This window comes from Cryptomeria japonica, chromosome 2, assembly GCF_030272615.1.
Source record: "Cryptomeria japonica chromosome 2, Sugi_1.0, whole genome shotgun sequence".
Lineage (NCBI taxonomy): Eukaryota > Viridiplantae > Streptophyta > Pinopsida > Cupressales > Cupressaceae > Cryptomeria > Cryptomeria japonica.
This window is the reverse complement of record NC_081406.1, coordinates 201217929-201245346: the sequence shown is the minus strand read 5'-3', so window position 1 is coordinate 201245346 and position 27418 is coordinate 201217929. Positions and strand designations below refer to the sequence as shown.

The 27418-nt window shown below is 34.0% G+C and overlaps 1 protein-coding gene across 1 annotated transcript; it reads right to left on the bottom strand.

Annotated features, from left to right (window-relative positions):
• Positions 1-1751: 1751 nt before the first annotated feature.
• Positions 1752-10217, bottom strand: LOC131046331 (uncharacterized). The gene is made up of 3 exons (XM_057980050.2): positions 9882-10217; positions 8030-8167; positions 1752-2080 (listed from the first exon to the last, which is right to left on the bottom strand). The coding sequence occupies exons 1-3, from the start codon at positions 9993-9995 to the stop codon at positions 1997-1999; spliced, it is 336 nt and encodes a 111-aa protein (XP_057836033.2). The 5' UTR covers positions 9996-10217; the 3' UTR covers positions 1752-1996.
• Positions 10218-27418: the final 17201 nt, after the last annotated feature.

The window sequence follows — 27418 nt, the reverse complement described above, 5'->3', positions numbered from 1 at the left end:
AGAATTCATATTAATGACTACAATCTTGACAACGGTTTTGACCAACCAAGAGACCATTGTGGTGTTTTTTGACTGTCACTCTTTGGAGGGCTTCGTTTTGAATTTCCAAGAAGTTTCATGGTTCCCATCACAGCTCTAGAGATTCATTTTGCCTGATGTGGTTTCTTCCTTTGCAGCCACCTTCGTTGGATTGGACTTGATGATGTCTTCCCTACTCTACATTGGTGATGTGAGGATGGTCGAAAAGGAGTACAATTTTGTCTGAGTTTTTCTACATATTTGGCAACGGTTGCTTCGGGATGATTGGCGAATTCTTTGATTTTGTTGGGATACTCTATGCTAACCATGGTACTGGTCATTTTGTTGCTCTGTAAAACTCTTGTAATCTTGGATAGGGGTATCATTTAGCTCTCGTTTGTTATAAGTTTTTTAACTATTTTGTAGTTGCTTTGTAATGGGTTTTTTCCGTTGACGTGTAACTCTTTTCTGTCTTCCTTCTTGTAGATTATTCTTTTCTTAGTCTAATTAAAAAAAGAAATATGTAATTATTTTTTTCGGAATGACCTTCCTGCCCTCAATAGGAAACCGTTTTCTTGTTGTGCCTTCCTCATTATAGATCCATGGTTTGCACAACCTTTACATGGCAGATTGCACGTTGTCCTTGACTTTTGTTCTTGGTGACAGCAAAACTATGGATTCTCACGGTGGGCTCTTTAGCGTCGATGGTAAATTTAGGGTTGGTTATGATGCTTGTTTTCCTACTACATGGACCGCTTCCCTTGATTGCGTTGATTCTACTATTGTTTCTAGCAACGAGACTACTACTCCAACAGGCCACAATTTTGCTACTGTTTTTGGTGATGGTATTGATGCAGGGGCCCTGATTGCTCTGGGGATTGCTTCTATTGGTTGCAAGGAGGCCCCTGGACAATAAATTTGATATGATTGAAACACATTTGATTAAATTTGACCATATCTATCTAAAATGGTTCAATTTTGAACAAATTTGAATAAACTGACTAAGTAACATATATTTAATTCAATTGGGGTACAATTTGACTAAATTGACTATAAATATGTATATTTGACCAACTAGTGAATTATGGCACATTTTGGCCTGATTTGATCCAATTGATCTACTCTATGGACATTAGATTCAAATTCAGTCCAATTTTTATATATTTGACCAAAATTGACTAGTCTTGACCATATCTCTCCATAATTGCCTAAACATAAACATATCAAGCTACATTTGATCATATTGGAACAATTTGACAATATTTGACTAAACTTAACAGCTAATTATTGTAGGACACATTTCAATAAAATTCAATCTAATTGCATTGGTTAAAACACGGTGCATACAAATTTGGTCCAATTAAGACACATTTGACTAAATTTTTCTGGGTTTTAGACTTGAAATGCTATAATTGAAGTTGATAGTTCTCTTGTTAGATGCCTTAATTATTAGGTAAAAGTGGATTTCTAGTTGATAGTTCTCTTGTTAGATGCCTTAATTATTAGGTAAAAGTGGATTTTAGAAAGGGCCCAAATTCCTCATTAGAATTGATACAAATATTTATTGAGCCGTTTCTATTTAATCTTCGTCAAACGTAATTCCATCTATAAGGTGCAAATTGAAGCCATTTAAAAAACATTTCCTTTGTCAAACATAATTCCATATGGGTGGTGCAAGATAAGCTTTTCTTGTGAATTTTCCTGCAAACCCATACCAGATAGGCAGTAGCAAATGACTTAAATCGAAATCAGTTGCATTCCTTACTCCGACATTCGAATACTCGATTACATTCCAAAATAAAATATTTGCAATTGTGTTCCTCGCTAGAAAGGAAGGAGACCCATCTCATAAATTTTAAACACTTGCAAAGAATTAAGCCAATACAAGCCCAGGAGAAGCCCATCTCATAAATTTTAAACACTTGCAAAGAATTAAGCCAATACAAGCCCAGGAGAAACGAAATGATGCATATCCTTTCTAGAATTCAGATACGCTGTCTCTGTCACTAGGGAACGTCACACATTTGAAGACTCTGCACTTCTGGCATATCAAAAACCCAGTCTGCATCAATACAATCAATTAAATTGTTAGATGGCTCCCAACTACCAAACTCACAAGCCGTACCAAAGTGATTAATATCATGCATAGAAAAAATCAAAATTATGGTGTCTAACACAAAAATCAAATACATAATATGACTGATATGCCAAAGAACCTCTGTGCTGCTTCATACAGTTCTGCAGAGCATAAACATGAGAGCTATAATCTGGAATAAATAAATTGAGTTTAGATAAGTCTATAACGTCTGCAGCAATATTTTACTTTCAGATCAAACAAAGCGAAGTCACCAATTGACCAAAGTAAGTAAATATATTAAGAGAATGAAGCGACCTACTGTAAGTCAGGAGACTGGCTGAACCATTGACCAAAGGCCACCACTGTAATGAGCTAACTACCATTCTATTTCTTTTAATCAGCTCTCTCTGTTGCAGTTAGAATTGCTTGCAGTGCTCACCCTATTTAAACTCTTGTTAATATATTCTAGCAACAATCATAGTCAAACAATGAGATTGAAAACTAAGGCGCAGAGCTCAATGAGATTACCATTTTTAATTTTATGAAACTATATGATGAAATAGTTTTTTTAATGTAAATTCATTGTTCACTTGTATTTACCATTTACTATTTAGTCAATTAAGAGAATCCTCTACCCTTATATTTTTCAAACATCCCAAGGATGTGTACCCACATCCCCATATCCTGGAAACTTATGTAATGTGTAATGGTCCTTAGCATGGCTAACTCTTTTACTTGTCATAGGTCCTCCATTTTAAATAAAATAGATGCTTTGATAATGTCAAACATATTGTTTTTAAATAGATGCTCTCCCAGCGCCTGTGTAATTCACTATGCAAATTCTAAAGGATTCCAAGGATGCTCTCAAATAATTGAACCAGTGAAAGTAAAAGATAAGTCGATCTCATATTTTTCTGATCTAACTAGTGCATAATTTATTAATTTGCAAATAGCATAAAAGTATCAGGAAATGAAACTTTACAAACTGGGACCCAGAAATCTTAAGGGTTTCCCACAGATGAGAATTAGAGAACTTACAAGTTACAATGCAATGAAATAGCTTGTGGTGAGCAGCTAGGCTTTGGGATTGGCAAGATTTATTATGTTTATTCATAATATAGGTAAACTTTTGCATTGCTCATAGAACTTCTAGTTTTCACAAAATAGATCATTAGAATTTTAGGTAGAGCACAGTAGATGGAAGGAATTCCCATGGCAACAACCAGTTAATGCTACACTCACATAGAAATTTCGCCATGCCAAATTTTGCTATAGAGGGTTTTAGGCTTTTAGCCATATTCTTAACTGATTGAGGCATTGCAATGAAAGGAAAATAAAACTCATTTTCATCTTGGAATGTCAATGGTGAAAGATACAAACCAGATTTATCAAATAATTAAATGGCACAAAAAGTGTCAAGGAATGAAACCTTACAAACCATGGCCAAGAAACATAATGAAGACATCCAGGACAAGAACATGCACAGCTTTTGGGCTCTACAGTTGGTCTTAGTAACAGCAGTGAAGGGAATGATCTATACAGCAAGAAAGCACTGCTCCATCAACTGCCAATTCACAACTCACAACAGGAATAGTTTCAAAAACTTATAGATTATGATAGAGTTCAAATCTAATAATAAAGGCCAAAAATAGATCCAAGGGAAATCAGATCATGTATATATTGACTGCTAAAAAGAATGAATTCTAGAAATAAGTGCAGAATTGCACACAATCAACGTTGCCACAAATGACAAAATATCTGCCTTAATATGCTACTGGTTCTGTTAGGTAACCCAGTGGAATATGACTTGCATGTACTTTGGGATGCGTTTACTCACTACTTTGGTAAATTAATAAAGCACCATGCTGTGTGTCCTCTCTGCATGTTTTGAAGGACTGCTATTGTACTTTCCATCTCAATCCTTCTTGGTTTTGCGCTACTTATAGTATAGATGAAGTTTGTTCCTTATCGGTTGCATTTTTTAATGTATTCCAGGATACTCTGCTTCTTATAAGAGAAGCATTTAGTTGCAATCAGAATTGTTTATGAAATGTTGGGAAATGCTGATAAGATACAACGATTAAGTGCCACAAACAATTTATGCACATAGTTCCTGTGTATGTCATATTCTACAAGTTTGCCAATGCAATTTAGCCTAAGAGAACCCTCGCATTGAATTTACACATGTTAGCAATTTAGCCTAAGAGAACCCTCGCATTGAATTTACACATGTTAGCAATTTTCTCTTTTTCCCTGAGGAATTTAATCATGTTCTGCACGACTGAAGTTCAGAAGCATTCACATAACCCAATATTATGATGTCTAATACATACTTTAGAATTTGGTATCATTCAATTATTTGAAGTGACGGGCTCAACAAGCTGATATCATAGTACAATGCTGAAAACATGGAAACTATAACCAACAGTCTGCAAGCAAGAACTGTGAAACAGATCCAACTGGATGATAGGTACAAAACCTGGTGAGTGCGATTCAGCAAGTAAATATTTCTCTGCATACTCTTCACTTGCAGATTAGTGTGCTGAATCTACATTTCCATGCTGGAGAAGTGACAACAATACTATTGGAAAAAAAATGGGAGGCAATTCTTTAACATGAAATAGAGAAGGTGAGTTTTCAAATTAAAATGTGATGATTAACATCAACGAAGGATTACCTACTGATAAATAACAAGAATAGTGCCCTTCCAATCAATCGATTGAAAAGCCTGGAAAAGTTTCTCCACTAGCTCACACTCCCCGTGATAAAGAGGATGAGGTTGGGTAATATGCTGTTCTAACTTCTAATGCATCTGGGCAACACTAGCATGATGGATCGTGTTATTTTTGTGATCAAACCTGTCTTCAAAATTCTCTCTGATCATTGCACTGAGATTGTATGCACTGATAGAAAATGATGTGCTACTCTAGACAAACTGAATCAAAAGGAATGTTACGAAGATGATTAGGAACACAGTAAAAAAATTAAGTTAGGGAGAAAGAGATAAATAAATTATATATTTGTCCACAAATGACCAAAGGTCAATGGGACTCTGAAGTACATTCAGTTATGATAGAGAATTAATAGGGTGAATGGCCTTAAGTTATGAAAACTAACACACACCAAGAGCTAAAGCAAAGAAAGAAAAAGAGAAGGTAAACCAGGAGCGGTTAAACTCCAAGCCATAAGATTTAAGTACAGGTGCAAATAGCTACATTAGGGGAAAATATCAAGTAATCTGAATTGAAAGGTGTGCAGCATTTTTCATGAAGGATCGCAACCAATGTTTACAAGATGTCGCTATGGCAGTTTTCTAATGACCCTTGAATATATAAAATGTAGTAATGGAGAATTTGTAGTTTTCAGACTGAGATGCCTTATTCTATCACTGAAGGCAGAAATATAGTTTATTGACAATGGGAAGCAATATGTGGTGAATCTACAGAAAGGAAAGGGGCAAAACTTGTTGGTGTTTACTAATCAACCAAAGTGAATGATAAATAATGATAAGAAATTTGTATGCCCGATAGTGAGGCTGAAAGAGAAGGGTAGAGTAACAATTTTTTTTGGTCAATCCCTTAGTGCTAAACAAAGTAGATAGATATGATTTTTACAACAAAAAGGTGTTCTTGAAGTTGAAAGTGTCAGGTCTGACCAAGGATTCTTTGGCATTATCAACCGGGCCCACGGCTATATAGGTCGCCCCTACACAGTGAGACATGTTTGGTTTGGTTCGCCAGGCTGGGCCAACTCTATCTCCTCCATCATAGAATATAGGGGCCTTATTCTAGCTTATTCTAGCTTACTCTAGCAGGACAGAATGGTGCTGTGTAAGGCATCTGTGAGAGTTGAAATTATGAACATGAAGCATCAGATTTAGCCTTTAAGGAGATGTCAGGAAAACCAAATAGTCAAGAAGGATTCTGTGCAACAAAGATTAAAAATTGGGTACTGCAGGAGACAAGTCAAAAAGGAAAAAGGAGGGAAGAGAACCAAAAGGTTTTGAGTAAGTTAATAAGATTATGATCTGTTGTTGATTAGCTAATCAAGGCTGCAAAACTCGCGGCGAGTAAATGCAAAAAATTACGATTTCTCCTTGAAAAACTCGTCCAAATTCATATATTTTAGTTTTTCGTGCTTGTAGTTTAAAAAACACGATTTTCATTGGTGGTGAAGTAGAAATGTTTCTAACTCCCCATCTTTGTCTTCAAGTCAGACTCAGTCTCCCATCAAGAATATATACATGAAATATAACATTTATGTATAAGAAAGGAAAAACAAATATTGAAATGTGACAAGTTATATTTCATGTATATATTGGCAGGATGTTTGAGAGTGATTTCAGATCTTTAAACGTTATAATGCAAATTCTAGGTTTTAGAAGATCTTATAAGTTTTCAGACAATCAAATTTCAGTAATCAGCAGGCTCCTATTAGCATTCTCTCGCTCTCTCTTATCTCACTCTCTTTATCTCCTTGAACTCTAGACCTATCTCTCCCCCTAACACTCATCCTTTATACCCTCTCTCTAGCTCTCTCTATCTCACTCTCCTCTCTCCCCCAAGATCTAGACCTATTTCTCTACCTCTCTCTCTCATCCTCAGACCCCCACAGGGTGCTATCCTCAACTTCGTTTTGGTGTTGCACCCAAACCCCCATCAAACCTTATTATTACACAACTTGCCAAAAATATCTTTAGATGGGGAATCTTCTACATATGACATGGCTAGTGGAAGTGGCATTGTAACTCATTTAGGGTTGAACTTGTTTTTTGGTTGCATTAAACTCTAATTTTGATTTATATATGATGGAGATTATTAATATGCTCAATAAATTTAGAAATGTGTTTTGAAGACTATTTTAAAAAATTTATGTATTTTAAAATATTCAATAATTTGCCGAGTTATTGCTGATTTTTCCTATGTTTTTTGGTGAGTCTTGAGTTTTTAAAATTTTTGGGCCAGCCGAATCATTTCCAACTATGTAGCTAATGGTAACTGCAAATTTTGAATAAGAGACATTTCTTAGGTAAAGCTAGCCTGTATTAAGACCTGTCTATGGCTGAAAATATGGAGAAATGTAATAAGAATAGATATTTAGGATTTGATTTCATGTTGAATGTAAACATCTTCATGATAGAAAACATATAGTCAACCCTATGTAGACATTTATTAATATTTGAGATTTGGCCTAAATATATTGTGTTATTGTTTTTACCAACCAAAAGAACAATAACCTGAATGTGGATCATATTAAACTGAGAAAAGTGTAATATGCTCTTTTTTTGGAAACCGTGTCCAAAGTCCAAACTTATATTCTAAGGTCAAAGGATGAAAAAGAATAATCGCCAACAACCACACTTATTTTTTTTCCTTCCCTTGAACAGATTGGCCTTCCTATGGAAAAATTCGTACAAGTGAGCCTCCAGTTGATAAGTAGAGGATGAAGTAGCAAGATCTGTACGGATCATCCTTTGCAGACCCCTCAAATTCCAATCTTTCTGTTAACCATAGTGCTTCACAAAGGCCCATGAATTTACTCCAATTTTTATATATACAGTTCATCTTTGCTTGGTATGCAAATTCATTGATAAGAAAATAGTTAGTAATTGTTTTCCAAGCACTATCACTTTTAGACAGAAAGACACTTAAGGCAACACTGTATTCATACATCTCATATCAATTTCATTTATGAAGGGGTTATTTGTCTTTCCTTGTGACATTTCCTACCTACTATGTGCAAAAAGACGAAATGGGATGCAGATATGCAGAAAAGAAATTAACCCCTCTAGAAAGTAAACTTCAGTACTGCTGAAACCAAAAGCAAAGAAACTCCCAACGTACGAAAAGCTTTAAATTAAAGTTCAGTAAACCACACATATAAGCAGGCCTACATACATACATAGAGAGACATAGTCATAAGAAATACACTCACAGCTCTGCAAGAGGGGCAGCGCCGATACAAGCGGTTGTTCCGTGCTTTCACATTAGTCTTCTGACCTTCACAGAAGTCACAGACTACCCATCCTGCCCCTCCACAGGGATCACAGAGGATGCCAGGGCCATTTACTGTCTAGTTAAAAAGTTTGAAACAACTCATCCATTAGCAATTACCTAAAACATTCATGTTTAGGATTTAAAAAAGTAAAAACAAATGCAAGCTTTTTCAGATAAAAATTAAGGTTATTTATCTAGAATTTAGTAGTTTATCTTCACATTTAAAGTCAAGTAAAATATTTTTTTAGGTTATTTAGGAACTAGGGACAGTCAGATAGATGAAAATCTCTTACACAGGTTGGTTTTTTCTTGGTCTGCTATCTTGCTCGGAAAATCCTAAGCTTATAGGCCACTATGTGTGATATGCTTTGATCACATTCTTAAAACTTGTAAACATGGTTCATACTCAAAAGTTGCCCATAATCATTACAACACAACAACCTTGACACGTCTTCTGCAGTTATGGGTCGCTTTATTGCACTGGATATATTTGATTCTGAGCCACACTATTATGAATGCCTCCCATTACCATTACACCGTGACCCCTCTGTCACCATATTATGTCTGCAGTATGCAAATCAGAATTAATATGTAAAAAAATTATATTAATATAAGGATTGTTCAACTTAAAAACAAATGAGAAATTCCGTATGCCAAGGTGCCTGCACGATCAGATCTTGACCCCTGCTTTTATACACATCAGAGCATTTTGTTGCAAATGCATACTTATTACAATGTTATTTACACATGACTAATACAGAAAGAAGCGTGCTCGGCAAGATATTAATGATGAAATGAAGTATGGTGGATAGCAGGGCAGAGGCAGGCGAGGGCAGATCTGTCCCCGGCAAAAGTCATCTCCGATAGATAGAGTGGCGCCATGCTGAAATATGAACATGACAGTAGTAGCTACGATTTAATTTGTCCCTCTACATTAGTAAAAGCTCCATTTTTCTATTCGGCGGTTGGCTGTTGTTTTTGGTTTTGTGCACTGTCTGTTAAAAAAGAGAGATTTGGAGACTCAGAAAATACTTAAGTGGGAGAAGTTTACTGAACCTCTGTTAATTTTTGTGTGCATAAACTTTTAAGTGCTTAACCTCTCTTTGGTTTATTTTTTTGTAAGAAGCCTCGTTTTATCAATCAAGGGAGTAATACTTTGTGGCTTTAAGAGCTCAAGCTCTCTTTGGTTTAATTTTCTGTAAGAAGCCTCATTTTATCAATACAAGGAAGTAATACTTTGTGTCTGTCATTCTATCTTTGCTCTCTCTGTTTTTTTTCATCTGCTCTGGTACCAGATGAAGGAAAAACAAGCCCAAATACCATTATCAATAAACTTCAATTTCACATAACTAGTTTCAGGCAAATGCAGCTAATTTATAGCCGACGCACAATTGCTGTCTCCTGAAGATTACCACGAGAACTATTAAAATCTCTAAACAAAGTTCAATTAAAGCCCTATACTAGTGTACCGATAAAAATGACTAGTACATAAAAATGGATAGCCCTATATCAGCATTTCGTTAAAAATTTCGTGCGGTAGCATAAATTTTAATGCCCAATTCAGTGGCTGGCACCCAATTCAACTATTTTCAACAGCACTTGCAACTTCATTCTGGATTGCGAGAGGGAAGTGAAGAAGTCCTGCGGGCAGTTGTGGCTTTCACGGGTTTATTCAATTAATATGACTTAATTGCCAATACAAGGGCCGGAAGAGTAGTACACAATAAAAGCAGCAGTTGGCTCAAAATTTCAAATAGCAAGAAAAATTTTCATGCTCAATTCTATCTTACTTGTTTTTGTGGTGGAAGCGGAGAAGCAGTACATGCAATTCTGGTTGCAGATGTGGATTTGAAGTGAAATGGTGAATGAGAGAGACGAGTGAAAGCCACTTTGTGCATCTCCATGTCAATTACAGTCCCCTTAAGCAATGCGACAGGATCTGGTAGTACCGACTTCTCCCTTCTAAAAAGAATGATAATATTTTAATGGGGACTGCATTTTCAGGAATATCAAATAATCAATTAAAAACACCTGTTTCAAGACAATATACCCCTTCCCGCACGTCGTGTCATAAAGCAATAACACAGAAACCGATAGATTGACAAATTCTTAGTTGGATTTTTTTTGTATTGGAAAACTGAAATTCTTGTGAAGAGAATTTAAGGGATTACACATATCTATATAAATAAATGCATGATTAATTGATTAAATTAGATATTTTGTTATAAATATATAGAAATTAAATATAAGAGTTAAAAGTATTTAGATATAAAATTGATATAAGAAGAATGATGATAATATATATAAATGATTTGCTATTTACAATAAATTAATACTTTTAGATATCACGAAGGCTTGTAGTTATTTTCTTTAAGTGTATTTTTTCTTAAATTTAATCTATTAAGTGTTTTTATACAATTTTTTTTATAGGAGAAAATGATAATTTGGAATTTTCAAGGTATTGTTTAGGAATTGAAAATAAGCTCTAGAAAGAGGAGGGGTCGGAAATGCATTTGCCAAAAATGTCATGTGGCTCCACAAATTTCTTTTCCTCTTTTTTAACATTTGAATTAAATATTCATGGAGCAATACTACAAATAATTCTTTACAAAGTTGAACATTGGCTATTAGCCAAAATAAGCTAAGTAGCCTAATGGAGAATTGCTCTTAGAATTAATGTAGAAAATTTTGTACTTGAATTTTGAGGGTGACAATAGATTTGAGCTGTCAAAATTGTATTACCTAAATGTAAATCTCTAAAACATGATTGTCTTATCTACAATGTTGGTAAGCTTGTTAGGATTGCGGTGTCTATAAACAAATTTAGGGAGTTCCGTGGATAACTAGGAACATGTTCATGTAGAGGAGGGGATTCACTACTCTTAAGACGACGAGGTCTCAAGGAGAAAATAGCCCTCAACTACCTCAATATTAAATGCTCAAGGGAATTGGAAAGGAAATGCCAAGAATTGAACTTTAAACTATGTTTGATAAAGTATGAAATTGAAAATACTAAATAACTCAAATATACAACATCATAAAAATCTATAAACTACAAAAAAAGTAAAATATAGAAAGCATGAAATCTGATATAAGATAGATTAAGCCTCGGCCTTGAACACTGACACATCGTGGGGACATCCGCACGGTCGCGTTGATGTTTGCACATAAACAACTATAAAGCTACCAAAAGAATTGCCTTGATTTGTCGAACATGTTCACATGCACACAAAGAGACATGAAATTTTTGGGGGGTTGTATAGCGTTTACCTCAATCAAACCCCTTCTTTGGTGTTTCCACCTCCATGGACAATCAAGCAAGATAGGAAGACATAAAAAAAAAGATGTGTGATAGCTATGGAGGAGAACCCCTATCACAATAATATACAATAGACAAGATTAAATATATGAGATCAAATATGACATGGAAGAGAGTGTTACTAGAAACTATGGCTCCCCTCTTGAGACAATAGACATGATAGAAAATATTTGAGAGGATTATTGGATGCTATGAGAGTCCAAGAGTTGAAAGTATGTTGGCAACAAAAGGTGAAGATTACTAAAGAAAGTGGGGAAGAATGAGAGTTTTATTGCTTGCAATGGGTGGGAGTAGTTGTTAAAAGTGTGTTCGGCTAATGGGAGATGTATTAGAGGTAAACACAAAATATTCTCTATTTGAATCTAAAAAACTATTAGGACATTTGCATGTCGTGCATACATTTACATGTCACACTCTTGTCTAACCAATATCTTTTGAAAATCAAACCACGGGTTGCTAATGATTCATCTTTGTTGCATATGAAGTCAAAATCATGAAAGCTTGATCATGTAGTTGTTTCATAAATGCATCAAGCATAATGTGTAAGTGTGAAATTGGCACAAGGTGCAATTTGTGACTATAATATATGGAAATAGATTTTCACTAGTCTAAACATGCAAACTAGGAATCTAATTCCAATAACATCACATTAAGGTGAATAAAATCCAATAGGTTCAACCACAAACCTATTAGAAATAGCTAAGAAAACTATTGAGTCTCATTGACCTTGTTTGAGTTGAAAGTTGAAATTGGAAATGAGATAATTGGAAATTGAATGTAAACAACTACGCTAAATGATGTAAAATTGGCAATGATCAACATGAACAGACAATTTCAAAATAGATATGTAGACATCAAGTACAAATTTTGAAATGGAAAGTAGAGAAGAACCTGTGTTTAAAATCTATGCTTGAAAACATAGGTTAATGATGCTAAGCGACCTTGAACCGAAAGTATTAGATGCAGACAATATAAATTATTTTGGAAACAAGATATCATTCTGAGTATCTCCCTGAAGTGTCGTCGAAAAATTGTCATTTGATGATGCTAGGTGACTTTGACCAGTTAAGCGACCTTCACCTAGTTACACAACCTTGACCCAATGTTTTCTTTTCTACAAAATCTACTCCTATGTGTCTCAGTTTGCACTTTGCAGATCTATGTTGTTGGGTTGATAGGGGTTTGCCTAGGTCAAACCTGGGGTTTGAAATTAACCTTATGATGAATTGAAATGAAAAGGAAAGTGTGCCTTGATAAGGTAGATGCTAGATTTGAAATTAAAATGCTTGATTGAAATGATTATACCTTCAATTGATGAGGGTAAGTCCTCCACGTGCTAATGCAATAACATGATAAATCATCATAAAATTCATCATGAAAACATAATTAAAGATGCCTTGTTGTAGCTTGTTGCTCTTTAGACTCAAACTTGCGCTTGAAGAATAATTTCTCTTGAATTGGAATGATAGCATAATTACAAGATGAGATAATGAAATGAATAAGGAGTGATGTCTTATATAGGGATCTCAAAGTAAAATCAACTTTTGACCAACTCAAAATAATTAGTCTTTTGCATTGAAGATAGTTCTAGAAATGGCAAGACCGACTCTTTAACCTCCCAAAATTTTAGCCAAAAAACATTACTCAAAGATGCTAAACAATATTGACTTGACAAAATAGGCCCAAAATTTGAGGGTCGCAAGATAATAGGACCTTGATACCAAATCTATAATTTATATGAAAACTTCTAATGTTTAAGTGTGGGAAAATGTGCATTGAACTTTAAAATGATATAGGACCCATATAAGCATGAAATTAAATAAGATAAAGGCTACGCTTAAAATAAGGGCCCAAATAATAAAGCATTGATGTATTAAAGTAAACTAGGATTCATAATATTGAATTAAATATTAATTTAATGTAATAAAAGATCCTAAAAGGCCTACAGGAATAGGAAAATACTAAAATGAATGTTAGGATAGTGTGAAATTGGACTCATAATTAAAGGAGTACAATTTACAATGCTTCATTTAGTCCCCACTTTAGCGGAGTATGACCTCCACTCATACTCATAGTAAAGTATAAGTGAAGAGAAAGAGCATTTGAGAGCAAGACAAGCTAGGGATAGGAAAACACTAATTTTGAGGGTTGCGCAAGCCCCCAAGCATGAGATCTTATTAATCCATGCAAATAGATTTCAAATATATATAAAGAAAATAACTTTAGTACTAAAACAAAAGCTTCCCAGTCAACTAGTTGAAGAGACCTTGATGTCAAAATGTCTCAATTGCTAATATCATTAGATTGACATGTTATTGCAAGAGCACAAGTGGACTTATGGAAAGAACAAGGACATACACCAATTGAGGGGAGAAGAGACCATGATCCAACACTAACAAAGTGTATTATGAAATGGGTTCATAGGGAAGACAAAAAGAATGGAACATGGACTCCACTAGCTAGCAAGTTGTGTTATACTAGGTGATCCATGTAGAAGAAAAAAATCTACAACACAAATTGTGCTATGTTGTGTGATTCATGTGAAAAGGAAAGGATAGTCAAAAGGTCTAGCAAGGTGAATTATGCTAGTTGACTCGTCTTGAAAAATAAATATTACCAAACAAAACTCGTTGTTTGCAAGGCAATCTACTGCAAAATGGGTGTTGCAGTGACACCAAGACAAAGGTCCACAAAATTGAACATGGATAACCAAACAAAACATGCTAGAAGAAAAATCAAAATATGGACAAGCATTCGTAAAATGCATTTGCAAAAAGAGAAACAAGGAGGCCACATATATGTCCCCCTCATATACCAACATAGTCCTATGTTGATATCTTAAGGTAGAAAGAAAACACAAGGATACAATCATTTATCTACAAGGAGACATCCTTTGAGAAACAATGTACATACATTCCAAGCTAGAAAGAGGGCACAACTCTTTAAAGCGATGAAGAGATATTTGTAAAAGAGATATCTTGCAACATGGGAAAAGGGATCCTTTTGAGGGATGCACGATTAAAGGAGGAAGAGATATTTGCCTAAAGATATCAACCTTAAAAAAGAGAGGAGATATTTAATAAAGATGAAGTCTTTGAAAATAAGAAAGGGGAAGGGGAACAAGAATACACACCTTCTCAATTGCTAGGAAAAAGTGGATTCTTCATGAAGGATTGCACACTTTCTCTCACTAAGGAGATGTCTTTCATAAAAGACATACTCTTTCAATCAAGGAAGAGGTGCTAACCAAGGAACACACATGTACTTGCATGAAAGACAATTCAAAGCAAGAAAGGATATCTAGTTATAAAAGATGCAACTCAACAAAGGAAAAGTGAATCCTTAGAAAGAAGGAATGATTGAAAAACTATTATTGCCCCCCAAGAATAGAGAAAAGAATAAATACGCTATTATGTTGCTCACCGACTATGATTGCACCATAAATTGTAGCACCATGAATGACAATGAGCTCCTAAAAGGTAATCTATCAATGTCATGTAGTGAGGAGCAACATAATATGAACTTTGATGCTATTTAGAATGGTCATGACAAAAAATGCCACTCATTGTTACTTGACATTTGAATGGTACCAGAATCAATGAATTGTTGATTTTTAGTATGCAAATCTTGACATTCATTAGTAGAATAGCCATAGATTTTATGATACTTGCAAAAAGAAGAATTATTAAGATCTTCTATACGTTTTCTCCTTTGTTTGGGCCAAACAAGGGTAATCAAATTGGTTTGAAGAGGGTTGAACAAAATACTCTTGTTTTAATGAAAAGTTGGAAGTGGAAGACATAGATGTTTTAGACAATGGGGGAGGGGATGTCGTCAAAGGAGGAGGTTGGAAACCTAAAGCTTCATTAGAAAAGTGTGGTGTAGATTTCTAATAAGCCTAAAGAATTTGTTGCACACATCCTAAATAATGTCCATTGCATCCTTATTTAGAAAGGATTTTGAAACCAAGTCCATAATGTTTTTTAAAATCAAGCTCGAGAGTTTCAGTAGGTTTTTAAATGTCAAGAGGAGAGGGTTCACTCTTAGTTTTAATTGGATTAAATTTAAAGAGTCCCAACGAACATCAAGACATGTGTTGGAAGAAGAGATTGAAATATACTTAGAAGATTGAACAAATGGCACACAAGGCTCTTTCAAGGCTTCATACTTGGATTGAGGAACCTTATATTCATTAAAGGAAGGTGTAAAGTATAATGGACCCTAATGTTTCTTTAACAAATCATCATCAATATGAGACTATACTGTTGAAGGAATCATAGTGTTAACGGGAGATATGCATCTTACTTTAGCTTGAACAATAACATAAGAAGTAGGATCAACCTTGATTTTGTGGAGTTAATTTTTAAGTATAAATTTGATTTTATGGTGAAGAGTAGAAGATACTTCTTTCATAACATGAATCCATAGTCTACCTATAAGAAGGTTATAATTGAGAGTGTTGGGAATGACATGGATAGGTGTGGGTAAAGTTACAAGTCCTACTATGATAGGTAATATGATTACAGCAAGTGGCTCTCTACCAACATTATCAAAGCCACAAACACAAAGATAATTAGGTTGAATGAAAGAATAATCTCAATTTACCTTATCTAATAAGTCAACGTGACAAATATTAAGGTCTGACCCATTATCAATTAAGGTGCATCTTATCTTATGCTCATAAATGTGAGTGTGATCATGAGGGGATCATTTTTATTTTCAACCTCTAAAGAAAGTAATTCACCTTGACAGAACATTATATCATTTGGTCTAGCATAAGAAGTAGAAAATACCTTTTGTAAAGCTTCTTGGATCAACCCATGGTATGAAGGTCAAATTTGAAATAAGTCCCAAAGGGAGATCTTAGCTAAGGTAGCTTGAAATTGTTCAAGAAGATTAGGTTCTCTACCAACGCGTTGCTTAAGATGAGAGGGTGAGAGGAAGGTAATTGAGAAGAACATTGGAATCTTGTTTGTTGATTTGAGTTTTATATGTGTGAGCTAAATATTCATAACCATATTTTTGTGCCAGTTTCTTTTCCATATCTCTTATTTCACATATGTATTTTTCAATTCTTAATAGATAGCCACGAGGTCTCTTTGTATTGGGATCCTCATGTTTATTTGTATGATTGGAAACATGGATTGTATTTACATGAGTTGAATTAGGCTCTTTGTTCTCTAAGGATTCATTTTTAGAAGGGAGTGCATCAAGGAAAATACTAATGATTTCATCCTCTTGCTCCAAGGTATGATTAAGATAAAATCTGGGAGAAGGATTAGCAATATCCATCAATACTTCATCTCTAGGATGAATACCATGTATGAAAGGTGAAGTGACATTAAGGAAGGTGTTTATGATATCATCCTCTTCCTCCAAAATATCTTCATGGGGGAGGTACATTTAAAGAGAAGGATCAACTTCATTCCTCAAAGCCTCATCCCTAGGATGGAGGTGTTTGAAAGAAGTGTTGATAGTCTCTTCTTGCACCAAAATATCCTCATGGGTGGGACCAATTATGGAGGAGGGTAAATCATAGCTATGGATAAAAGGAAGAGCTAAGTTGTCATCCTTATGCATAAAAGGGAACATCATGGACATCTTGGATAAGATTGAAATTGAATTAATGAAAAAAGATAACAATTTTATATTATCAATCACTTACGATCAAATAGTATACTCATATACCATATTAATCAACAATGATGTAATCAAAGAAATGTTCACCCAATGTATGCAATAAAACTATGCAAAATAATATTTAAAATCAAAATATCTGCAAGTGTATGAAGAGTTGGGTTCACCAAAATTTAATGTATGGAAATAGAGATTCACTAGTCTAAACATGCAAACTAGGAATCTAATCCTAATAACAACACATTAAGGTGAATGAAATGCAATAGGCTCAACCTTAAATCTATTGGAAAGGGCTGAGAAAACTGTTGAATCTTATTCACCTTGTTTGAGTTAAACTTGGAACTGGAAATGAGATGATTGGAAATTGAATGTAAAGAACTAGGCTAAATGATGTAGAATTGACAATGATCAACATGAATAGATAGTTTCAAAATGGATATGCAAACATCAAGTACAAACCTAAAAATGAGAAGCAAAGAGGAACCTATGTCTAAATTTGGCCTTATAAACATGGGTCAATGATGCTAGGTGACCTTGACCCGAAAGTTTTGGATGTAGAGAACAAAAATAGTTTTAGAATTAGGATATCATTTTGATTATCTCCCTGAAGTTTTGTCAAAAAAGTGTCAGTCACTGACGCTAGGCAACCTTGACCTAGTTAGGCGACCTTGACCTAGTTACACGACCTTGACCCAATTACACAACCTTGACCCAATTACATAACCTTGACCTAGTTACATAGCTTTGAACTAGTTATGTGACCTTGACCTAGTCTTTTCATTTTTGCAAAATCTGGTCCTATGTGTCTTAGTTTGCACTTTCTAGATCTATATTTTCTCTCTTTAAAATTTGTCACCTGCACACACAATAGGGAAAAATTTTGTGGGTTGATATGGGTTTTTCTTAGGTCAAACCCTAGGTTTGGAATTAACCCTATGATGAGTTGAAGTGAAAAGGAAAATATGACTTAACAAGGTAAAGGCTAGATTTGAAATTGAAATGTTTGAATGGAAGTGGTTGATTGAAATGATTATAACTTCAATTGATGATACAATGGTCTTAGGATAAGTCCTCCATGTGTTGATACAATATCATGATATATCATCATAAAATCCATAATGAAAACATAATTGAAGATACCTTGTTGTAGCTTGCTACTCCTTAGACTTAGATTTTCTCTTGAATTGGAATGATAACATAATGATGAGATGAGATGATGAAATGAATTGGGAGTGATGTATTATAAAGTGATCTCAAATAAAAATCACATTTTGGCCAACTTAAAATATACATTGAAGATGGTTTTGGAATTGACAAGATTGACTATTTAACCTCTCAAAATTTTGGTAAGAGATTCTAAGCAACATTGACCCAAAAAAATAGGCCCAAAATTTTAAGGTCACAAGATAATAGGGCCTTGGTACCAGAACTATAATTTATATGAAAAATTATAATGTTTAAGTGCAGGAAAAGGTGCATTGAACTTTAAATTGACATAGGACCCATATAAAAGCATGAAATGAAATATGATAAAGGGCACACTTAAAATAGTGGTCCAAATAATAAAGTGTTGATGTATTAAAGTAAAATAGGACTCGTAATATTGAATTAAATATTAATTTAATGTAATAAAAGGTCCTATAATAGGTCTAGAGGAATGGGAAAATACTAAAATTGGTGCTAGGAGAGTGTGAAATTGGACTCAAAAATAAAGAAGTTCAATTTATGATGCTACAACAACACTACATTTTTCTCCCTCTTTAATGATCTTATCATTCAGATGGATCAACTACACTAAAGTAGTTAAAAGATATAAAACATGAAGTGCTAAAAGTGCATTAATTACCCTAAAAAGGATATTGTAGAGGCCTTAGAGGTCAACCAAGTAGACATGGACGATGCTCCCAATGTTTGAACTTGATGAAAAACTACAACATCTAACGTGAAATTTGGGTGCTGAAAAATAAAAAAAACATGTCAATTCCAAAAATGGAAGAAGATACCATGGTGAGAAGAATGCTTAAGAAGGATGTCGTGAGTCAAAAGAAAAATATGATGAAGATGTGAGTATGTGCTCCCTCAGGTTTTCACTCCCAACTAAGAGGGTAAAAATAGGAAGCTAGGTGAGTCAAGGTCGCCACAATTGTTTTTTGAAAAATGGTAAAAAAATTGACTATATATGCCTAAAGGTGGCCCCTTAAGGTTCATTTGCACTATTCACAACTAGGAATTTCCTTGAGATTCCTGTAGAGCCACAAATAAAATTCCTTGTAGATGAGATTCTCAGTTGCCATGGGTCAAGAATTTATGGTCTATCATGGAGAGCAATGATCTCCTAGATGAGGTAGGCAAAAAAAATTCATTTTATTTTTATTTTCTATTTGAATTTTTAGTTGGAAGTACTTGAGTAGTGTAGGTGTCTTGATTTTGTGCTAGTGTCCCAGGCAAATTTTATGCTAGCATTCACTAGATGTGTTAGTATCCTCTAGGCATACTAGCATCCAAAAAGACATACATTTTAGAATTTATACTTAAGAACTTGGAATTTTAATAAAAAAATGTCTAGAAGTAAATGATAGAGTAGATTTAGATAGAATATTTTTCATAAGAAAGATAATTTTTCAAGGTCCACCAGAGGCTCATGAGAATACTGGTAGACTAGTTTTGTTGCTACTATGCAACCACATAAAGGATGTGACAGTGACAGATCATAGTTTTCTATGACGAGCAGGGCTTTGGTGGGTATACAAGATGCTTGAGATGAAATTCCACTCAACCATGTTGATGGCCCTTATGGAGAGGTGGTGTGCAGACACCTCATTATTCCATCTCCCAACAAGGGAGATGACTATCACATTAGTGGATGTATACCAAATCCTATGTCTCCTTATATAAGGAGAGATAGTATTTTATGACAAGGAACATACCACTCGGATTGTGCAAGATGTTAAGCTCTACTACATAGGTCAAGTGGTCCTATTAGACACTATAGGGCACATCTACCTCAAATGGCTTGAGTAGGGGCAAGTCGCAGTCACAGTGCCCCTTGTTCATAGGATTATGATGGCTTCATTGGCACTGCGAGTCATCATAGATAAACGAGCCTCCCACCTGCATGTGGGCCTCATCAAATACATCTGATACATGGAGAAGAGCATCATATTCACCTAGAGTCAAAGCATGTTGGCCCATTGATGGCAATACGTGTACCATGAGTATAACAAATTGGTGACCTACACACTCTTATAGGTGTGGGCCTTTGAGTATATCACCCACACTTGACTAGCCAGGTACCCCCAATAGATTACACGTGACATGCCCCAAGCATATCATACCTATTGGTGTCATGGTGGAGATTCAAAGATCTGTTATTTTGGAGACAAAATGTGAACTGGCCAGGGGTCAGAAATGTTATATAGAAACCCCAATTAGCTTGATGCTTTATGACAGTTGTAAGAAGCATCAGTAGGAGGATTTTGTAGGAGGTAGGCATGAATTTTCCCAAGTGATTTTGTTTCTTATTGTTTGGTGATACCACAATGGTATTCATCCTTACAAGTTTCTATATATTGAGACCTTGGGCTAGAGTTATTCATTTAGTCTTGTTCAATGTGTAGGGTAACAGAGTGTTGTCTGATTTTACTTCGGATTTACAATAAAGTGTATTGCTATTCTATTCTTCATTGAATTAATAATATAATTACCTCTCTTTCTATGGTGTTCTTTCTCAGAAGGATTTCTGCATGTAAATCTAATGTTTCATGTGCAATGGTTTTCTTCTATTTGTTTTGATTCTGCAATCACATTATTAAGGGTTAATAGTTAGTTTTGGATTTGTAATAATATTATTTTAAAGTTCATATTGCAAGCTTACTTCACCTTATTTTACAACATCGACTCTATTACTAGTCCTTTGCTTACCAACAAGTATAATTGTTTTCTCATGGTAGAGTGAATGAGAGTTATAGCTGGACCCCTTAGTCATAGAATTTGGATGATTCAAACTAGGAGTTATATTTTATCTTGAAATGAGCATATTTGGATGTGGGGTTTGAGAATTTCACTATGAGGTTTGGGCCCATGGTTTTTGTGTATGGTTTGTGGGAAATAATTTTTGGTTTATAGTTATCCTTGGCCTCTATATTTAGGACTTGGGATGGAGATCATAAGTTCTATTTTACACATTGTTATGTTGGAAACTCCTCCATATTGTAGAGTGATGATATCCTATGAAGCTCTATGTTTGATAGTGCATTGTAACTATTATTGATGCTACTAATATGTGTGTTTAGTGCTTTGGAAGATATTTTTATAGACCATTCTATATTCTTTCAAGGTTATACTAGTTTCATTCTTGTTTTCTTTTCCTTTTTATTCTTCCTCTAATTATTATTCCATTATTTTTCTTTTCAATATGTTTTTTAACATGCCATTAATATATTAATTTTTTTATAGATATAATAACATGCACAATCTCTCTAATCATAAGAGACCCATTTAGTATCATATCTTAGTTTTGAGTTTTTCTACTAAATGGGATTATCTATGTGCTTCCTTATAGATACGAGACAACAAACCTTTTAAAAAAATCTTTGAAATTCATCATTAGGGAGACGACATTTTATTTTAGCAAAAATATATTGAAATAGAATGACACAACCATTAATACATTTATTAGAACTTTGAGCACATTCATAAATTGAAAAAGATAGTTTGTAAGTACATTTTCTCTCCAACATGGTTAAGGGAAAGTTGTAACTAGATGATTAATGTTTGGATAGGGTCAAGGTGTAATGAACAAAACAATTGAATATCATAGTCTTAAAGAGTGTGAGAAAACAACTTAAATAAAACTTTATCATCATGTAAGAAAAGTATAATCATGTTTCTCACTAAACCCTCGTATATGACTACTAGGGTCAACTTTTCCATGGTACAATTCAAAGCAAAGTGCCACAAAATTAATAAGTAGTTCCAGTATATGTCACAATTTTAAATGTAAATGGTCTATTTAATTTTCCAGAGTATAATTAATGATATCTTTTTCACTAGTTATAGAATCAAATTTCTTATTAGCTCTATCTCTATTTAATAAAAGTGTATCAATGATGGGGGTGAGGGTAGAGATAATATAAGTAATAATAGAGGGAGTATAAAGGGGATGTGAAATAACAAGTAATGATATGACACTAGAGGGATGTAAGAAAACACCATAAACTAGCAAAAAAGAAGGTAATATAGAGGGATCACACTAGGAGTGTATTATGTAGGTATGACATTATTAGTTCTTGCCCCACATGGAACTATTGGCGAGGGAATCCATTAAGTAGTTATTAGCTCCTATTTGAATGGCCAATAGCGTGGCTTAATTTGTGCAATATTAAGGCTATGTTAAGTCTATTTTCATATTTATCAGAGATATGTGCTTGGTGTTTAACGGTCGCCTGCAAAGTAGGAGTTTTGGAAGGTTGTCGTTGGCGGGCACGAAGGTATTTCAGAGCTCGATGCAAGAGAACGCTCGGATAAAGAGGGAGGGGGCAAAAAAGGTCTCAGTTAACTTTTGTTGCACACAGATGGCATTTAGCACTTCATTCACGTGATGTGGAGCTGCCAAATGGGAGCTTTGGCAGGCTTTGTTTTCAGTGCATTTCAGGGCATTTATTCAATAGTCCACATGGATTGACTGCGCTTTGACATTTTGGATACTTGTCTAGACATGGCGAGAGCTATAGAAATAGATAGTTACGTGCTCTAGAGCCTCTTACACATTTTTTATATCCTGCATTCTACGTTAAGAAGGGGACTTTTTTAATGGAAAAGAAAGCGACGAAGGGTGGTAGGCTCCAGAACGGAATATAAATCAGTATATTAATGTCCAGATCAGTACAACTAAAGGGAAAAACCAAAATAGTCCACCTTTATACTCGTCTCTCAACTGACTATTGATTGCAATTTGATTTAAGTACAAGTCGGTAATTGGTTTCATTTTCTCTCCCATTTCACTGAAGTTGCATGTGACCTTGGTAAGATGCAAAACATGCTTGTTTTAAACTCAAACGTTTTTGGGACATTTGTGGGCTATGTAGACATCTGTATTGCTGGCATTTTACATTAATTAGATTTGTTTTTAGTTTATTAGTTGAGTAAAATAAATCTGTTAGATAGGAAGTTACTGGGAAGTTATTCACGTAAGGTGGTTTCTAATAGAAATATAATGCTTTATAAGCATTTGTAGCAAACTTTGCAAGACATTGCAAACAATTGAATTGAATCCATTGACTATAAAATTTTTTTTTTTGTTATTTAGGTTTTTAACTCTTCCCACTTCGTTTGGTATCAAAGCATTGTTTTTCTCCTGCAACTGTGCTTAATGATCTAAATCGGTTGGTGTCTAGTGTAGAAATGTATGACTGTTGAGGGCAACTTAAGATGTGTAGCATTCATTGAAGAAAAGCCAAATGCTAGGTATGAGAATGATTTCATCATGGACCTATTGAACCAGTGAGGATGAATCACTCTTTTCAGATCTCCAACAGTAAATGGAGGCTTTGTCGAAGGAACCCTCTCCATTTTAGCCCTATTTGGTGACTATTCTACCATGCATATTTACGCAGGTGCTTTTTCGAATTTCTTAGTCTCAGTAATTGTTGTTAATTGTGCATCAACATAATATGTTCAACACCTATCTCTGCCCACTTAACAATCTATCTAGCATCAATGTTTCCTCTTCTTCTTTAGACTAATTCCCTTTTATGCCATTGTCTTTTATGTCTCTAATTTGAAATGTTGTCCTTCACTTGTCAAAGCAACAACTTTTTATCTACCACCATCTTTCAACAAATTATCTCTGTCTCTAAAGTCTGAAAATGATGCTACTCACACTGCTCTCGTCTACTGTCTCACCTTATTATACTGAATCCTCTTGTATGACAAATTGCCTTCTGGATGTCTATTTTGTGTTTTGTTACAAATTATCTTTGTCACTACTATCTTTTGTTGATCATCCACTATTGCCATCTAACATATTTTTGTTTCAAACAATTATATGCATGGATAGACCTCCACCACTGCCATTCTTAAAACAAAACAATTCCACAACCACTTTTGCAGTACTAGGCAGGAACTACGCTGCCCTGCAACCCTTGTTAAGAAAAGAAGGGATGAAACTAGTGGAGTAAGAAGAAAAACTAAAACTAAAGTAAGGAGATATATTATTGATAATTGAAAAATCTAAACAATGAGAAGTGATACTAACACTACATTTGGTAGACATCGGAGCTAGGCACATTAAGGGGATCCACCTTAGGATGAGAAGAGGAAGGATAAATGAAAGATTAAGAGTCATAGGTGGGGAGAGATGCACCATATAAGGAATTAAAAGAGGTTAGAATATAATGCTCATTATTGTGCAATAATATAATGTTTATGCTTATTCACATATGTATCATGGTCAAAATTAAATTGTTCATCATGATTAGACTCAATAAGAATCTCTTGATTAAATAGATTGAGAAGTCATGTGAGGGATGAGTCAAGCACTTCTTCTCAAAGATAATTTATTTTTTGATTAAATATTGGTACAAACAAACCTTAGAAAGATAAGAATGATAAATAAAGGATAGTTGTGTATATAATTTTTTCATAAATACAATCATCATTAGATAAAATATATTAGAAATCAAAAGTTAAAGCCTAAAGCATGTAAGAATGGAGGGGTTCACCAAAATGAAAAGATGAAATAAATGTTCTTTGATATATATACTATGTTAAAATAGTTAAACAATAATAATTAGATTATTACCTTAGAATTAATAGGTAGCAACAAACTACTTAGAGTAAATCCTTAAAAATGTGTAAAAACAAATTAGATAAACAATAGGTACCTAGTTGAGAATGTAATGCAAATACATTGGCATAGATTTCTAAAGATGACTTGTTAATATATGAAAAATCAATAATGACTAGATGAATGCCTTGGAATATGTAAACTCACTATCTATTGCAATGGATCACCTTTACATTTTTTGAAGTGATTTGTGCAACTACAAATATGATCTATGACCATAAATTTAAAATAAAATTTGGTGTATGGATTCTATCTTTGTTGAACTTTCATGCCTTATTCTTCATTCATCTAAATGATTGCACAATTTGTATTATCTAATTGGCGATGTTATGAATACCTTTAGGGAGTTTATTAGATATGGTACATTCTAATAGGTAAAAGCTTAGTTGGACTGATTTAGTGATAATGATCAAAGATAGAAAAATAATATGTAGTCAAGTAGATAATGTCTTAAATATTGAAGCAAACATTTAAGACAATAACGATGCTCTAATTTAATGTTTAATGCTCTTTGAATGATCTCTAGATTTTAGATATCAAACAATTACATATAATCAAAATGAACGAGGATTAATCCTTAAATATAACTCTATGAACTCAATAAAAATAATGACTAAAGATCAAAATCAATCCCTAAAACATATATAAATAAAAATAAATAATCTTAAATTATATATCAATTTTTTAACAAAATCACATATATAATTATTATTACATTAAAATAAATCCAATAAAAGAAAGGCTAGAATTTCCATCATTGCAATGTTACATTTTAATAAAATAAATACTACCAATTTTCCCCAACTAGCGATAACTATGCAATTCCAAACTCTCCATAAATCTGGGGCATACCTATTTTATATTCACAATTTTAATAACATATTAAAAAATGACTAATATATTTGTTTGAGAATTAATTTTAAAAATATAGTTTAATTTCATTATTAAAATTTTGGTTGAATTTTAGTTTAAAATTAAATAAAAATATGAATATCTAATTTTATAAATATAAAAAAATATTTACAAGTAATGACTAATTTTATTTTATAATTAATTTTTATAAAATTATATTAAAAGATGTATTTTAAAGGTACAAATTAAATTTTATTTAAATTATGATAAAATGTAGATTTGATCGTGTTTATTTTACATTATAAATTGAAAGATAGTTAAAATTTATATAATTTTTTGAAAAATAAAATATAGTCTAAGGTTTTCTTAAATCACATTAGTTTCTACTTAATTAAATAGTTCACAATGTCACTCAAACTGTAAAATATTGAATGTCGTCCAACTCATCAATATGGTTGGATTGCTTGGTGGAATAATGTTATTTAGCGCACAACGCATTTTTTGTGCATAAATGGTTGGTAACTTTTTCTCTTTCATCGATGATCTTATGAGGCTACTACTTTGGGTCTTCGTTAGGCCATGGAAGCCCTTTCTACCAACCCCTTTTTCCACAGATTTGCAAATCCATGTAGCTCAGCTTTATCAGCAAGAGCAAATTGCTGATGCCCACCCAACGCGTGGTGCCTAGATCAAAGCTAGGCTCCACTAGTTAAAAGTTAGCAATTGTGCTTCTAAAGAGTTTTTTCTAGCTCTCAGAGCACACCATTCTTGCCCAGGTATCAAGAAAATCAAAGAGGGACAAATGCTGCTCTCTGAGCTACCAAATATTTTGCAAGCTTTTGTTTGCCATTATGAGCAAGTTTTCATTCCTTAGGCTCCTTCTCCCGAGGGAGATCAAGCCCTTTAAGATTGCCTCTATGTGGTGCACCATTGACTCTCAAAGGCATAATATAATTTTTGTGAGTAGTTGCTTAGCTTGGATGATCTCAAGGAGGTTTTTTTCTCTATGGAAGTGGATAAGGCTCCTGGTTGTGAAGGATTTCGTTGTGAGTTTTATCAAACTCTTTGGCATTGTGTGGGTCCTGATCTACATAAAGTTTATCTTGAATCTTTTCACAATCAATCTCCAAGGCATCTTATTAACAAAAACAATATCAAGTTCATTCCCAAATATAATGATCTGGAGTATATTTGCAATTGGTGGCTTACTACCTTGTTGAAATTTTCTTAGAAAATTATTGCCAAGGCTTTGGCTCTAAAACTCCACTATCTTCTCCCACTCATTGTGTGTCCTGAACAAACAGGATTCATTGAATCCATATTTATTCTAGACAATATCATTGTTGTTTGGGAAGGCATGGAATGGGCTTGTCACTCTGGCCAATTTTATCTCTCCTTAAGATTGATTTTGCCAAAGCTTATGATCGCATTAAATGAACCTTTATCCTTGCAGTTCTTAGAGCTCTTGGGTTTCGTCCAAGATTTATTCAATTTGTCCAGATGCTTTTTGGGGATGCCTCGGTGTGCATCACCGATAATGACCGACAATCCTCTGTATTCAATTTGTTTTTCTCTATTCACCAAGGTTGCCCTCTTTCACCCTCCTTATATTTGCTTGCGGTGGAAGGGTTTGGTTACTTGCTTGCAAACGCTATCTCTAAAGGTCTTGTTGG

Coding starts and splice junctions, on each gene's coding strand:
- LOC131046331 (XM_057980050.2), bottom strand. CDS start 9,995: ATGGAGATGCACAAAGTGGCTTTCACTCGTCTCTCTCATTCACCATTT. Junction 8,168..9,881: donor CGCTTCCACCACAAAAACAA/GTAAGATAGAAT, acceptor CTTTTTAACTAG/ACAGTAAATGGCCCTGGCAT. Junction 2,081..8,029: donor GCTGCCCCTCTTGCAGAGCT/GTGAGTGTATTT, acceptor GTATTGATGCAG/ACTGGGTTTTTGATATGCCA.